General features: G+C 41.5%; 1 protein-coding gene across 1 annotated transcript in view; it reads right to left on the reverse strand.

Annotated features, from left to right (window-relative positions):
* The window catches only part of PKHD1 (polycystic kidney and hepatic disease 1 (autosomal recessive)), a gene marked incomplete at its 3' end in the record, with an annotated part of 176,819 nt that overhangs the window by 138,618 nt on the left and 25,518 nt on the right, over positions 1–12,683 (reverse strand). The window contains exons 22-28 of the mRNA XM_010018724.1: positions 12,261–12,415; positions 10,793–10,977; positions 9,715–9,837; positions 8,049–8,154; positions 7,296–7,574; positions 4,128–4,258; positions 3,411–3,543 (exon numbers count right to left, since the gene is read on the reverse strand). Of these exons, the coding sequence (XP_010017026.1) occupies positions 3,411–3,543; positions 4,128–4,258; positions 7,296–7,574; positions 8,049–8,154; positions 9,715–9,837; positions 10,793–10,977; positions 12,261–12,415 (1,112 nt within the window). The remainder of the gene's footprint in view (positions 1–3,410; positions 3,544–4,127; positions 4,259–7,295; positions 7,575–8,048; positions 8,155–9,714; positions 9,838–10,792; positions 10,978–12,260; positions 12,416–12,683) is intronic.

A 12,683-nucleotide genomic window follows, 5' to 3' on the forward strand; every position in this document is an offset into this window, starting at 1 on the left:
CCATTTTTCAGCACTAAGGAGCTATCTAGTGGGAACCTCTTACAGCTACATGAAAATTTCCTTGGCTACGTAAATTCAGATGCCTACATATATCCTGTTGTGGTTTAACCCCAGCCAGCAACTACGCCTCACACAGCTGCTCACTCATTCATCCCCTGGTGGGGTTGAGGAGAGAATCTGAAGGGTAAAAATGAGAAAACACGTGGGTTGAGATAAAGGCAGTTTAACAGGTAAAGCAAAAGCTGTGCACACAAGCAGAGCAAACCAAGAAATTCATCCACCTCCAGGAAAGCAAGGCTCCATCACATGTGATGGTTACTTGGGAAGACAAAATGCCATTACTCTGAACATCCTCCCTTTCTCCACTTTCCTTCCTCTTCCCCCAGCTTTATATGCTGAGCATGACATCATATGGCGTGGGATATCCCTTGAGTCAGTTGGGATCAGCAGTGCCACATGTGTCCCCTCCTGGCTCCTTGTGCACCCTTAGCTTATTCACTGGTGGGGTGGGATGAGGAACAGAAAAGGTCTTGGCTCCGTGTAAGCACTGCTCAGCAATAGAGTGAAAACATCCCTGTGTTATCAGGGGTTTAGATTTGTCTCCAGCACAAATACAAAACATAGCCCCATACCAGCTACCATGCAGGAAATTATATCTATCCCAGACAAAATCATCACAGGTACAAAACATCTCTTTTTTTTCAGGAAACATGGTGTTCTCTCCCATTTAAGCCTTCTGTGAGGCAAATTGTAGTCAGATCATAAAAAATGCTTTCCTCTCTTTCTGCATAATACAGTAATAGAAAATGACAAGAGCAGCAGAGAAGGGAATTTCATTACTTAAATTCCTCTTGAAATAACTTAAAAATTAGGGTGGTATGAGTCAGTCCAGATAAAGACATTTTCACTGAAATAGCTCTATCTGTAGTCAATGAAGAGAAGCAGAGCCTTTATGGCATGAATCAATGAAGAGAAGCAGAGCCTTTATGGCATGAATCATCTTATTGTAGGAAGACATACGAAAGACCTGTGGTGAATCCCACCACAGAACCATCTATTTCTCTTCACTGACTATGCAAGACATCTAAACAACAAACACAGAGACTTCTTTAGGAGGTGAATCTCATCCTCCTGTCTCCCCTGAAGGGTGTAGGTTCAGTTGCACGGGAGCAGGAATAAACAGGATGAGAAAGGGTCTTCCAATCTAACTCCCTGCTGTCATAGGCCACTGTGTTACATAAATCTCTTTCCTAAATTAATCAAGCTAAAGGTGTTAATATTTCTTTACCATCCCCCTGAACTGGCCAGCCTGAAACACTTGTCTACCCACAGAATTCTCCAGAACAACTTCAATTTTGTCTATTCTTCTTCTTCATTGAGCATGTGGCACTGTTATCCCTGCCACGATAGAAGGTAGTCATAGAATCACAGAATTGTTTGGGTTGAAAGGGACCTTAAAAAACACTACTTCCAACCCCCCCTCTGCCATGGGAAAGGACACCTTCCGCTAGAGCAAGTTGCTCCAAGCCCCATCCAACCCGGCCTTGAACACTGCCAGGGATGAGGCAACCTGTACCAGGGCTTCACCACCCTCACAGGGAAGAACTTCTTCACAAGATCTCATCTAAATCTCCCCTTTGTCAGTTTAAAGCCATTCCCCTTTTCCTTTCATGACTTGCTCTTGTAAAAACCCAGGAACAGCTCATCTGCTTTACTCCCTTACCTTGTCTTAATCAAAATTAACATTTATAGGTTAATGCCTCCTTACTAGAGATTTAGATCTGGGTAACAATTTTGTCTCCCAGGCAGACGCCTGGGTCACTTGGCTTTAGCATCACTCCCCAGCAGGCACTGTTATCATTCAGCTCCACAGCCTCAGCTTTGGAGATGTCCCTGCTTTCCATGAAGCAAGAGAGTCTGCACAAAGCTCCCCTCATCTAACAGCTCCCCTGAGCAGGTCTTGAGGCCAGTACTTTTCAATTCTGCATGTGCAGAGTCAAATAAAGTTTGAAAGCCTGAGAAGTTGAATATGTTAATAGCGTGAACTCTTTGGACTCTTGGTCAATTGTCAGCTTAATCCTAGATGCCTGGAAGGCATTGGTGTAATATATTTATTCTTTTTATTATATAGGAGGAAAATTATATTAAAAGACGAAGCCGTGGAGGTTCTGAATAAGAGATTGAACTCAGCCACACCACCATTCGCAAGACACTATAACATTAAGGAATTCCTTGCACCTGGGCTGCCCGCGGCTAGAAAAATCTCCCCTTGGTGCTATGATATCTGAATAATATTTAGGTGATAAAGGACATTTTCTCTTATTTATGCGTTCTGGAGTAATAGAAAATGACAAGGGCATTTGGGGAAAGGCATAGAAATGCCAGGCATACTGCGAGAACCACATTTTGTCACTAGCAGTCACCCAACTCCTTGCATCCCCATGAAGTCCAAACTGTTGAACAAGGGGGAGATTTATTAAGGTGTGCACTGAAGAGGGTGCAAAAAGGGGTGGTGGTGGTGGTGGAAACAACCAACCAAACATTCAGATTATTGCATCTTTGGAGAAGTGGAGTGAATAGGAAAGCAGGAACATTTTCATTTTCCTTCTCTCTCTCAAAAACTGGAATCTGGTGTCTGGTTGCCACACAGAAATGTAGTAAACTTTCTTCCTAAAAGGCTTGTCTGTAAGTAGACAGCATTTGTCACTAATGCCTTCTATTCCCAATGCCCAGCCAAAACACTGGGGCGGGGGTGAGAGGGGGAAAGGAAATGAGAGAAAAAGAACCAAAACCAACCTCAATTAGAAACTTTCAAGAGACAGGAATGCTAAACATTCCATGAGATCTAGTTGTGATTTTGCCCCCACAAACTCCATGCAGTCTAAATTCATATTCTAAAGTAATGGATCACACAGTCCAAGGGCAAACTGGAAGAAAGAGTTTGTCTTGGAAATGAGAAATAGCAAGGTGTTGCCTCTCTTCTGCTTTCAGCAACCTGAAATGCTCAAGATGCATTTCAGGATCAACCCTTTGGGATTCTGGAGAAGGACACTTTAGAGGTTGTTTCTCTTGTCATTGCTGAACCTGTTACCAAGAATGAATATGTGGAATAACTTCAGAGCAGAGTTAGAGAAACATGACACAAAAGGAGCACTGTACCTGTGGACATCATCCATCCTGGTCTAGGGCAAGCAACTCATATCTCATGTATACTGGAGTAAAACTAACATAAAACAATGAGGACTGATCAGGACCAGCAGGGAACATGGGGAGTTAAAAGAAAAAGAAATAAAACCAGTATTGGATCACCTAATTTCATAGACCTAAATTTACCTCCCTCTGCCCCACCACCATCAGCAACAATAACATTTCTACAGATGACAGTCAATACATGTCTGCAGCCTTTTCACCTGCTATGCCACTTGTGTTTCTGCTCAGTGATACAACAGCTGGGTTTAAGGATGGATCATATTGGAACAAGTTGGTTACTGTTATTGACTGGTACCCAGAAATTAGTGTCACATGAACCATAGCTTCTGTCACCTAGAAACAGAAATTAAGAAAGTGTCAGGGATAAGAACGCACCAATTAAAAAAAGAAATATTATTCCCTGTATTCCTGCATCTCCCATACGTCAGACATATGGCACTGATGAAATTTGAATATACACCAGACTATTTAAACGTGTATAGTTACATTGTCTGTCAACAGACATCTATGAAGAGTTAGAAACCTTAAACCAACCTCAGACTATGCAGATTTTCATTTGCTATATCCATATTAGTAAATTAAACAGTGCTAAATTGCAGGCATAGACAGTTATCCGTATACTTAAACTATTAGCATTGTCATGGGTATAATTTTGCCATGTGGCAAAGAGCACTGCTGGTAACAATCCTTAGGCACGTTTTTTGCATGACACGTAGATTATGCCCAAATGAGGTCTGCATGTAAAGTAGAAAATTTGGAGCTGAAGTGAGTTCAAAAATATGAGCAACAGCAATTGTCCCAGGCATGTTTAATCTACTATTATTGCCATTTCCTCTTCCCCTAGTGTAGCTCTGGCCAGGAAAACATGGAAAGGGCTGTAGGCTGCTGAACGTTCCCCAGAAAACGTGGTTTCTTACCCGAGAGGGAACTTTACATTCAATCCTTTCTGAATTCCTGTTATCCTCCAAAATCATGCAGGGCTGAGATCCAAACAACACCAAGTCTACCCCTTCCAGATTGATCCCCCTGAGAGCCACTCTCAGTCCTCCTACAAAAACAAATTATTCTGTTATATTCCAGATGTTGAATGATATCTTTTTATACAAAGGATTCTTTATTAATAGGTCACTACAGAAGACAGTTGTTCCTCAATGGATCTGATGATCTGCTTCCACCTTGCTGCGCCTAGCTTCCTCTCTTTCACCAGAGATCCTTTTGCCTATTATTTGAATTGTTGTCCACAATACAGGAGGACTGGGTTTGTTTCTCGTTTTATTTTTTAATGACATACTTATTTAAGCTGGTACGGTCTGGCCTGCAACCTCACCCAGCCCAAGAATAAAATAAGGAAGGAAGAAGCACTAAGAATGGAAAATGAGCTTAACGCAGCAGGTGCTTTCACAGTTCAAATAGCTGCCAAGCACCCTGCTGTCAAAAAAGCCTGTAGCATGTGTCTAGGAAACTCAGGTTAGAAAGGGGACTTGGCAGGACTTGAGACTTTAGCAGAGTTGTGAGGAAAGTCACAGAGAGCTAGATTCTGTGAAGCACTAAGCAACCACAACTCTCCTTTGTGCAAGCCAGAGCTGAGCCTCTTCAGTCACATGCAGGATCATACTCAACACACGTTAGACTTGTGCTTGATCTTTCTGCAGCACCCAATTCAATGAGAACAGTCAAGGTGCCCCTTTTCTTTTTTCAAGTGACTAGAAGATTTAGAGGCATTTCAAAGAGAAACAGGAAAGAGAACAGGAAAGGACATTAATAACAATTCTAACCTGGACTTTGTTCTTTGATGCAGTTCAAAAACAAATAAAAATTATATTTTCTTGAAACTTCCAGCTCTTCGCTTTAGTTATCAGTACTGCGGAGTTTTAAGACTGCAGCTAGAGAGATGCACTGCTCAGACAGTAAGTTTATCAATGCAGTGTTTATGTGTATGTGTTAGTATGGCTATATTAAATACCAAGCTTTTATGGTGTTTTTCATATGTGGTGTAAATAAACTTTTATGGTAAAGGCATTATATATCAATGGCAGAACCTCTTTTCCTCAACTTTTTGTTAAAGTATCTTTTCCTGCTAATTTTTTAAACCACAAGAGAACTATATCTTAATTTAAAGTTAAGTTAAAATTATATCTCAAAGTTTAGTCTTTTCTATTTTCTCTGGCTGGCTGCATAACCAAGCAAACAGCAATCAGATATGTTAGCAGCAGGCTCCTTCTATCTGCTGGAACATGGTAGTATCTTTAGAAAGGCATCCCCTATTTACAGAATTAGGTCACAGGTATCTCCCACCATGGCACCACTAAAACTGGTGATATTTTGATAAGAGGGAGCTGATGCAGCAAAGTACAAGATGCTTCCTGGCTTCCCATCCTGTAACATTAACTTACTTGAAGAGTCAGAAACAGCAAGAAGTCAAAACTGAAGCCACTTGTCTAATGTGATAGTTGTCAGATAAGGAGCCTCAGATTTAGAGTACAAAAATCCATGTGTGTTGTGTAAACATTGATGCTCTTAAGTTTTGATATCTACACATATCCATATGCAGTGAAATACTGCATATGTGCACTTTACGATAAGATTGAAGAGAGGTATTTTAAATGGAAGAAATTAAAAACACAGATGGAAGCTGTAACTCTTTCCAATTATAAATGTTCAAGGCATATGTAATGTAAGATAACATTATACTTGCTTTCTTTTTAATGAGTGACAGATCACTGTAATTGGGAGAAGAACTGGATTGTCGGTGAAGAAAATGAGAAGCAAGTCCTAAGCACGAAAACTTGCCATAGCTAGCTTTTTAGGGGATGTTTTCGTGGCTTTGGGTTTTCTATGAATCACAAGTGAATCTTAACCTTAATGTGATATATGAGCCTCCCACTGAGGCGGGGGGGGAGGGAAGGAAAGGAAGGGGTTAGAATAACTTTCCTCCCAACAAACCATAAAGAAAAAAGGTGTCCATAACTTCTTGCTTAAGAACCCTACATAGTTCCAAGTCTATCCCATGGCTCATCCACAGAGAGGTTCATACATCATTATTATCTTCCTCTGGCTGCTCCAAGGGGACCAAGTATGCCACAATCAGTTCCCCAGGCCACATGACTGGGTTAGCTTCATGCTGCACATAGAACGGTACTCCTGCTTTTGGTGGTTTGTTACCATGAACTCAAGTCACCTCAGTAAGGAAACTAGGAGGTTTTGAGACAAAAGCTGGGTGACTTCTACTGCCAGTGTAGGCCTGGGTCATGTTTCTAGGTGCATTCCTAGCTGCTTGAAAATAAGTCATATGCTAAGACTGATGGTTCTTACTGCAAAACCCAGGTGTGCCAAGAGTGTTCTCCACATTTCTCATTGGGTTGAGGAGACTTCCCTCTCCCAGTCAAGAAAGGGTAGCTTTCTACAGCATTTGGTTTGACTTAGCTACAGTTCTCTAGGCATCTTGCTGGAACTTCCAGATGAAGTCCCCACATCTATGTCATATACGGGTCATATAAAAGAGTCATAATAGGCCCCAGAATCCCTGTGGAAAATCCTCCAAGTTCTTGTCTTCACCCTTTATTTCTTCTTCTGTTTCAAGGACAATAGGGGTAATGGGAATGGAAAGAGATTCAGTTTGGTTTGAGCTTCTCTAGGCTTTTTCTGTATCTAAACACAGATGAGTTTTCCATTTTATCACTCAATACATTTCAATAGGACTGGAATGAACTGAAGTGTAGCCATTTCATAATTAGGCCAGATTAACTCAAATACTACAAAACTGTGAGTCAAATGGATACGGGAAGATGAGCTATGAAACACTAATATGCATCTGACTCATTGGAAAGAGTATACCTGTACTTGAATATACTGTTCCCAAACAAAACTAGTCAAGAAAACGGTTGCTTCCAGAAAGAACCAAGGAAAGTCTCTCTAAGAAACCTGCCCCAGTGCTTTGGGGTGCACACAGCGTGTCCAGCCACATTATGTCTTTTTTATCAGGTTAAGACCTTGGTAGTGAAAGTACAGAATAACTAAAAGATGACATAAAAAGCAAGAAGCAGAAGCAGACGTCCCCTTCAAGACAGTCTGTCATTCAGACCTACCAATTTCTGAAGCTGTAGGAGGTTCAATAGCTACCAGCTTTGGCTCAACTCTTAGGAAGATGCTTCCTCCTGTGCTACCATTGAGTGCGAAGCCATAAGGTCTCACCAGTAGCATCAGCTGGTAGACTCCAACTGGCAGCCTCTCCATCTGGCAGACCACTTTGGTTTGATTCAGCGTTATGACATGGCAGGTGGTGGTGTTCACCTTCGCCTGCAAAGCTGACTTGTCCTCAGTGAAGCCGGCTCCCCTGATAACTACTGTGGCCTGGGATCCATCATCTGAAGAAATATAATCATCAAGATAACTCATGAATTTTGGTGTAGCAATGCCCAGGATTTACTTTCAACAAACAGTTAAAATTTTTTACCATCTTCATCAGAACATCGTGCAAACTGCATCACTGATCATCTCTTATTGTCCCACATAGTACCTTTTCCTGCCTGCCCCTGTACAACTATTACAGTTTTCCTTAATTTTTTATTAAAATTAACTTGAACGAAAAGCCACCTTTCACTTTGAGCACCAAGCCTACCACTGTTTCTCTCGCCTTTATGCCTCTATCATTTTCATGTTGCTGTAAAAATATGTCTGTGCTTTAAGTACTTTAAGACTGGAGCTGATCATAAGCACCTCACTAGAAAGTGCAGTTTCCATAAATTAGAAGTTTCCAAAAGAATCCACAGGCATGCACCATCAGCTGCATCTGGCAGGTCTTTTTCACAGAAGAGTGTTCAGACACAAAGCCCCATTACCTGGTGAATATTCCACATCACTGACTAAGGGTGTCATTTCCTGGCTGAACTGGAAAGAGCATGAACCAGAACAGTTTGCAGGGACATCATTCACCACCACCACCACCTGGAGACAGAAAAGAAGGTTACCCTGAAGCTGGGAAAGGAACAGAGGTGTTTTCTAGAGCCACATCTGCCAGATAGACCTTCAGAGTGATGCTGGTAGCCACAGTTGCTACCAAGAACACTCAGACTGTGTCAGAATAGAGCACAGTCAGGCAGCTGTTTATTCTGCTGCAGTCTCATCACAAATTTAAGAACAAGCCTTGCTAGGGCTCATCTTTGACAAAGCAGAGCACAGCTTTGGAAGCTGCATCACCAGCCTTTCTCAGTGTCTGCAGGATCCTATCTCCCATCTTGCTGGGACCCACAGCTTTTCCCTACTCCTGTTATTGCAGCCATTCATTAAAGACTCCGCTTACCATGCCCAAGTTCTTCCCACCATATATTGGGAACAAGTTTATTATGTTTAAACCACCCTGTAAGACTAATTAGGGTGAATCCCAGTATGCAGCCCTCAATTTATTTTTTATCCCTTGTTGTTCATGCTGAAATAAGAAAGCTTTGACCTTGATATCTAACAAGAGACAAAAGAGACCCCTTCTGAGACCTCGATATCTCAGAAGAGTCAGCAAGTAAAGCATAGGACATAGGAGAATCCCTCTTCATCTCTTTCCCAGGTATTAAGGATGTTCAGGAAAGTACACTGCCTGCAAAAGCAAAAGAAGACTCTCCAGGAAACACAAGGAACATGGAGTTGTGAAGTACTCTGCTTGAACAAACACACGACTAGAGGGACATTTTTATACTTGTTGCTAGCAACAAGCCAGAATAAAACTTCAAAAATGAAAAGGAAATCTGATTGCTCCTACCATTGTTGTTTCATTTGGTCTGTTTGAGGGTTTGTGTGTATCACAGATGGCAAAGGTAATGTAAGTGGTTGAGCCACTGAAGGAAGGGCAGACCTCATGCAGGGAACTGGCTTACCAAAACAGCAGGAAGATCTAGACCCAAATGATGCACAGCTGGGTTTCAAGCACATCCAGCATCACCCTGTTACCCCTACAGTGCCCAGCAGTCTTTGCTGGAAGCAAAGCCAGCAATGTGCTTTGTTCTGCAACATCTGAGAGCAGAGTTTGCAACGCATTTGTCCATCCAGCAGACTCGTTTAACCAGGAAGCTCTTCTTACTCCCTTTGAACAGTTGAAGAATTGAAGCTAAGGGACTTTCAGACTAGTACCACAGCCACCATCTCACTTATTCTGCCCATCAGTATAGCAGCAGGAAGGCTGCAGATGAACAGCGTCATTCACAAGTTTGGTGGCCAGTACCATAGTACCCACCAAGGGCAGGTGTCCAGAAACATCAGCCCTTGGCCACTTCCTCAAAGAAATCAATTGTCTTCCATCATCCAGGATGATCATTCTTCCCACCTGCAATACCTCATGGAGGAAACTCATGTTCCACAAATCAGGTAGCAGAATCTGATCAATTCTGTGCAAAGCACATAAAAGAAGATCTCTGAATGGGTTTAGTGGCAGAACTAGGTAACCTGTATACCTGTGAGACTGCTGGATCTACGCAGCCCAGGTGAATCAGTAGGAAGTGTGACAGCACATTAACTTACCTGTGTTTTGTTATTGAAGGTAGCAAGCATGTCCCCAAATATTGGTCCAATAAACACACCCCCATCATAAACCACACGACTAGAAACAGTTGGTTTCAGACCAGTGAGGTTTTCAGCAGAGACCTAGCAAAGAACAAACAATTTAATTTCTTGTCCCTTTCTGTCCTGTGATTTTAAATTAAAGCCATTCCCCCAGAATTCAGATGGGTCTAAATCTTCATTACCCAGGAGTTCAAAACACCTCCCTGTTCCCAACCTCACCTTGCAGGCAAAAAGACTGCGAACTAAGGTGAAGAGGTTCAGAAGCCAGATTTGAAAATAAACTTCTAATACTCAATAATAAGATTTGGCATTAGGCATGGAAAGAGCTTTGAACATCTACTGTCAAAGACATTACTCTGGGTGAAGCAAGGGTCTGTGCTACAGCTGAAGATGTAGCTCAAGACTTTTTCACCCTCCAGGCTAATGTCTTGAGCATGTGAACTCATTGCTTTGTTGAAAATAATTTTACAATTTCAGAAGCCTAATATACAAAGAAATAGTTTCTTTTTGAGGGAGGAAGCAGCTTAGTCTGAGTCCTTATTAAAAAAAGACCCTTCTACTTGAAGCAAAACTTAAACATGACAAATATTAGAACAGGAGAGTGTGAACTGAACCTTCTTCTGAGACTTATGAGAACCAGAATACATACATAAAGTTTTCAGAAAAAGACCTTCTTGGCCCATAAATGATGCCACAAACCTGAACTGAGCTTCAGTTAATGTACTGAAATATAAAGCAATTATAATAGATTTCATTTCAGTGTAGCAGTCTCTTTATTGTGCAGAACTGCAACAAAACACAGAAATTACATTCTAGCCTCCTCATTTTGAAGCACAGACTCTGAAGATGCAATTTCTCCTTGTGCAACTACAATTGGTTTTTTAACTATCTAATCTGGAATTTGCTGAGCTGCAGACAGATTGCCTAAGGTCCCACAGGTGTCTTCATAAAAACTAGCACTAAGAGAATGAATCAGCCATGGCCAAAGACATTGAATGGGATTCAAAGTGGGTGTTAGTAAAAGACATTACTGTACACTGATAACATTGGGCAAATCCCCAGCTTTTGTTTTCCAAGTCAGTGTCCAGATGCTTTCATAGCAAGAATCTGAGTCTTTGGTCACAATGAAGTCACTGGTGTTGAAGTATGGGGCTGTAGAATGATCTGTGTTGTCCTGCAAAAGCTTGCGGAGATGGCTGGAGGAGGCATGCACTGAAACATCTGCAAAAGACATTAGAAAGTGGTAGATATCATCATCCCTAGGACAGCACATCTACCTGCTCCTAGAAAAGATCTTTCATTATTAGTGCAAGACTGTTGTGGTTCAGACTTCAGCAACTGCCAAAAAACATCAGAGGGAAATTTACCGGACCCCAAATGTCAATAGATCATGGGATCAGAGAACAGAGCCACAGAACAGTTTAGGTTGGAATGGATCTTCAAAGGTCATCTGGTTCAAAACCTCTGCAATGAACAGGCTGTTCAGACCAATCCATTCCAATGTTTCGACACCTTCACCATAAAAAAATTCTTCATTATATGTAGTATGAAGATCTTCACTATTCAACAGCTAGGAAAACCTAGAAACTTCTCTCCAGTTAGTACCATCAGAAATCTTAAGTAATACTTTTACACAATATGCACACATGAAATTTCAGTGTGCAAGTAATCTTCCTTCAAAACAGAAAGTTTGGAAGCTTCCAAGATGAGATGGGTACAGAGTCAGTCTATCAAGAAGATTTTGTTTTCTTGGGTCCAATCCAAAATAAATGCAAACAATGTTTTATATCTTTTAACATAAATAGCCAGAGCCATTCAAAGCTGCAGATACAATAAGTTTCTCTAAACCAATTCTTTAGAATGAGGGGAAAGCACAGAGGGAAGTTATTTCACAAATATTCTAAGGCTGCCTTTTTCTGTTTTGTTATTTGACTTTATAACTGAATCAACAGTTCCTCAGTCAAGAATTTTATTGTTGGTTTTGCTGGGATTAACCTGCTCACTTTCTTCTAAGCCTTTTTGATTAAACCAAGCACATGAAAACCTAGCACACCTAAAGGGTGACTAATTCAAGTCAAACAATTCTATGACAAAAGCCTTTGTGGCGTCTGCAAACCAAACAACAATGCTGGTCATCCTGGAAGAGAATTTCCTGGCAACCTGCACAGCTCAAGATGACCAAAGTACACATGCTGGAGAAATTTAGGCTTAATGAACTTCAGGATGCAAAAATCACAGTTCAGGATTTGATCCAAACTTCTTTGACATTAAGGCAAATATTTCATAGTGGCTGTATGCATTTTGGAACAACCCCATACTGAACATCTAGAAATACTGCCCGGTCTATAGTTTTAAAGGACATCAAATGCAAAGATCTAGCAACTATCACAATGAGTTTAACCTGCTAACCTATACCCTGAACATTTCTAAGGTTCAGTACCATCTCTTCTTCACTTGGTTTCTTGTAAAGAAAATCCAAGACCTGTACTTGCATCTTCTCTTACCTGATATCACTGTGTTGGCCAAGTGGATGCGGAAGGTCCCTCCAAGAGGTGGGGATGACTTTTGCAGTCTCTGAACAGTGAGGCTGACTCTCACATCCTCCGTGGAGACATAGAGGTAGCCATACTCCTTAGAGCCCTCCCCAAGCAAAGCACCTCTGTGTGACAGAGAGGGTTCACATGAAGGCATTAGCAGTCAAGACCCCCACTCCTGACATCCCCATGTCAACTGCAGCAGAGGGACACCTATGGAAACAACACTTTTGAAGGTCCTAAGGAGAACACATTCAGACCTCCTGAATACTCCCGAGTTATACCTATATAACGCAGGCAATGCACACAACAGAAAACAATGGAGAAACACCTATTTAAATTATGATAGAAGAAAGAGTTCATACAGCACCAACCACAAGCAAGACCTACTCC

Source organism: Nestor notabilis, unplaced genomic scaffold (genome assembly GCF_000696875.1).
Source record: "Nestor notabilis isolate BGI_N333 unplaced genomic scaffold, ASM69687v1 scaffold17747, whole genome shotgun sequence".
NCBI classification, from domain to species: Eukaryota; Metazoa; Chordata; class Aves; order Psittaciformes; family Psittacidae; genus Nestor; species Nestor notabilis.